Source organism: Oncorhynchus kisutch, linkage group LG25, assembly GCF_002021735.2.
Source record: "Oncorhynchus kisutch isolate 150728-3 linkage group LG25, Okis_V2, whole genome shotgun sequence".
Taxonomy (NCBI): domain Eukaryota; kingdom Metazoa; phylum Chordata; class Actinopteri; order Salmoniformes; family Salmonidae; genus Oncorhynchus; species Oncorhynchus kisutch.
In genome coordinates this window covers 5,850,834-5,854,680 of record NC_034198.2, presented here as the reverse complement: position 1 = coordinate 5,854,680, position 3,847 = coordinate 5,850,834, and the positions used below count along the sequence as shown (strand labels likewise).

Here is a 3,847-nt window from a genome sequence, read left to right as displayed (position 1 = left end):
AGCGAGGTATGGTGTCACTTCCTTTCCTGCAGCCCGGTGTGTTAAGTAGCCTGGCTATTCTTGTACCACACAAACACTGAATGAAGGGCATTAGATTAGTCTATTCTGACAAACATGTACTGGAGAAACAGGTCATTTAGGGCCAGAGTGGTCCCCAGAGATTGGAAGTATAACCAATATCTTAGGTTAAAGCTCACCATAATAACTGTACATCCACAAACATGGATGTGCTCTGATCTCGCCACATTATGAGTACTATTGGCTACTATTTCAGGCTATGTTGATTTTATTGATGAGAGTCTTATTCCAATCCATCATAAAATCACCCTACTGTATCACCAGTGTTCTAGCACCTACTGGCCTGAATATGACATGGCATGTGATCTACAGTAGGCTACTCAACTACTATAGTACTGCAGACAAAAACAAAGTTCAGTTGTTGAATTTTTCAATTTCCAAAAACCACAGGATCACAGGAAATGCACAGTGAGAGTCCATTTTATTATGAGTTCAACAGCACCAACTTCAGTTAATTTAGTTAAGAGAAAAAACATTGTTCTTAATGATCAGGTTAATATGTCTCCAGTCACTGGTGATAAGTACCTCATTTCAGACAAAGCTTCTCTCCAGATCTCTAACAGATATGGTCCTGAGAGGGTAAGAGGTGAGGAAGAGGGGAAGGTAGGGCACAGCGGAGGGAGGAGGGGACAGCCTGGGTGGTACAGAGATGGTGGAGGGTGTGTTAGAGATGAAAGATCCATTACCAGATCCCCGCACCTCTCCCTTTCTGTCCATTGCACCGACGGAACCGTGGAAGAAAACAGGAGGTGCCTCTGGGAGGTCAAGGGTCAACTCTTTGGCGAGAGAAGGTAAGAACGAGAAAAAGAGACGGACAGAGAAAGAGTCAACAATAAGAGAGATCACAAGTGCAGTAATTTCTATATAGTTTCCAATGGTTCCAAAACTAGCCCAACATGTGTAAAATGATGTATTAGTATTGAAAAGGAGTTAGTTCTATTACCAGAGTCATCGTGGAGCTGGGTGTGCAGGTACTGGTGCTTGGTGTAAAACTGCATGTAGATGCAGTAGACCATGCCCATCAGCGCCACGGTTCCCAGGGCAGCAGCTATGAACAGGCCCAGTTTGGCGTTGTCGTGGCCCACATTCGCATCTGATGGGAAACAGTGACACATTGTTACCCATCTCTGAATATCATATCAAAACAAGTAAAAGTGAATTCTTTGTATATTCATACATCCCTTCATACACCAGCCTTTCAGATGGACTATAACCCACCCTCAAACTGTACTACGTACAGTATTATTTGTGAACAAAAGCCACAACATAAGTAGCCCAGAACTACAAATAAACAACAAATGAACCCCACCCCTTCCGCTCTCTCCATTTCTCCCAACAGCTGCCCGTCAGTGATTTCTTTCCCCTCTAACGTGAATTCAACATTTGTCTCTCACAGACCCTGTATCTATGAACATTTCCCCGTTGTGACTCTCACTCACACATTTGTTTTGAAGTGATCTCGGTCTCCTCTTTACTCTTCAGCACATCCTGGATGTGTGCTGCTGCAGGAGCCAGTTGTGGTAGTACTCCAGGGGCAGGTTGAGGCTGGGTATTGATAAACTCCTCTGACTTGTGTGTGCTCTGGGACCAGCTCACTGGGAGGACCAGACAGAGACACATGGCCACCAGGCAGGCCATGAGGGCATCCATACTAGCAGGTTCACCTTAAAAAAAAAGAGGACATCTTTGGAGATCAGAACTGAAATTACTTCCATGTTGCTACTTTATCACGCTCTGAGTGCACACAGTTAAGATGTATCCCTTTCATCGTTGAGTTCTACATTAGGATATTTAGAGTAGTCACAGAGAAGCTCCTGTAATTACTGTTCTTATTATGAGCATCCAACTACCACACAGCTCAAAAGACAACTTTTTGTTGCAACATTTACCTTTTGGCTCCACAAGCATTTCGCTACACCTACAATAACATCTGCTAAATATGTGTATGCGACCAATACAATGCCATGTCTTGAAATTAAGCTTAGTAATCACAATTTACTATTTATTTAAATTCTCATGCATTTCCATGTATATTTAGGTTGTTACTCTCCCATTCAATTATATAATTAGATATACAAATCAGATATAGGAATATGTACATTACCAGTTCTTTAGCTGGTTTGGTAGCCACTCCCGTGTGTCAGGTGTGTTCACTCAGCTGTTCTTTCCCTCCTCTCGCTTTATCTGTACTCTCGGATTCCGCTCCCTGTGTCCCTAGATAATTGACAAAACTGCATCCAAGACAACTACTGTCCCCAGCCACCCATATATCCAAACAGAGAATACACACACATACAGTATGAAAGGGACATGCGATGCATAAATGCATGGAGTGAATTCGGAAAGTATTCAGACACCCTTGACTTTTCCCACATTTTCTTACAGCTTTATTCTAAAATGGATAAACACAATTCCTCATCAATCTACACACAAGAACCCATAATGATGAAGCAAAAACGGTTTAGATTTTTTTTCAAATGTATATATAAAAAAGAAAATCTGAAACACCTTATTTACATAAGTATTCAGACCCTTTTCTATGAAACTCGAAACTAAGCGCAGGCGCATCCTGTTTCCATTGATCATCCTTGAGATGTTTCTACAACTTGGACTCCACCTGTGATAAATTCAATTGATTTGACAAGGCACACACCTGTGTATATAATGTCCCAAAGTCGACAGTGCATGTCAGAGCAAAAACCAAGCCATGAGGTCGAAGGATTTATCTGTAGAGCTCCGAGAAAGGATTGCACAGATCTGGGGAAGGGTACCAAAATATTTCTGCAGCATTGAAGGTCCCCAAGAACACAGTGGCCTCCATCATTCTTAAAAGGAAGAACCACCGTGACTCTTCCTAGAGCTGACCCCCGGCAAATGTGAGCAATCGGGGGAGATGGGCCTTGGTCAGGGAGGTGATCAACAACCTGATGGTCACTCTGACAGAGATCCAGAGTTCCTCTGTGGAGATGGGAGAACCTTCCAGAAGGACAACCATCTCTGCAGCACTCCACCAACCAGGCCTTTATGGTAGTGGCCAGACGGAAGCCACTCCTCAGTAAAAGGTACGACAGCCCACTTGGAGTTTGCCAAAAGGCACCTAAAGGACTCTCAAACCATGAAAAACAAGATTCTCTGGTCTGATGAAACCAACATTGAACTCTTTGACCTGAAGAGAATGCCAATTGTGTGCAAAGCTGTCATCAAGGAAAAGGGTGGCTACTTTGAAGAATCTAAAACATATTTTGATTTGTTAAACACTTTTTTTGGTTACTACATCATTCTTAAATGGAAGAAGTTTGAAACCACCAAGACTCTTCCTAGAGTTGGCCGCCCGGCCAAACTGAGCAATCGGGGGAAAAGGGCCTTGGTCAGGGAGGTGATCACTCTGGGGGACGGCCACTCTGACAGAGATCCAGAGTTCCTCTGTTGAGATGGGAGAACCTTCCAGAAGGACAACCATCTCTGCAGCACTCCTCCAATCAGGCCATTATGGTAGACTGGCCAGACGGAAGCCACTTCTCAGTAAAAGGTACGACAGCCTGCTTGGAGTTTGCCAAAAGGACTCTCAAACCATGAAAACAAGATTCTCTGGTCTGATGAAACCAACATTGAACTCTTTGGCCTGAATGCCAAGCGTCATGTCTGGAGAAAACCTGGCACCATCCCTACAGTGAAGCATGGTGGTGGCAGCATCATGCTGTGGGGATGTTTTTCAGCGGTAGGGACTGGGAAACTGGTTAGAATTGAGGGAAAGATGAACAGAGCAAAG

The 3,847-nt window shown here is 43.7% G+C and overlaps 1 protein-coding gene across 1 annotated transcript; it reads right to left on the bottom strand.

Annotated features, from left to right (window-relative positions):
• Positions 1-480: 480 nt before the first annotated feature.
• Positions 481-2,287, bottom strand: LOC116352869 (uncharacterized). The gene is made up of 4 exons (XM_031804594.1): positions 2,183-2,287; positions 1,518-1,742; positions 1,022-1,171; positions 481-854 (listed from the first exon to the last, which is right to left on the bottom strand). Exons 2-4 carry the CDS (start codon positions 1,726-1,728, stop codon positions 610-612), a joined length of 606 nt encoding a protein of 201 aa, XP_031660454.1. The 5' UTR covers positions 1,729-1,742; positions 2,183-2,287; the 3' UTR covers positions 481-609.
• Positions 2,288-3,847: the final 1,560 nt, after the last annotated feature.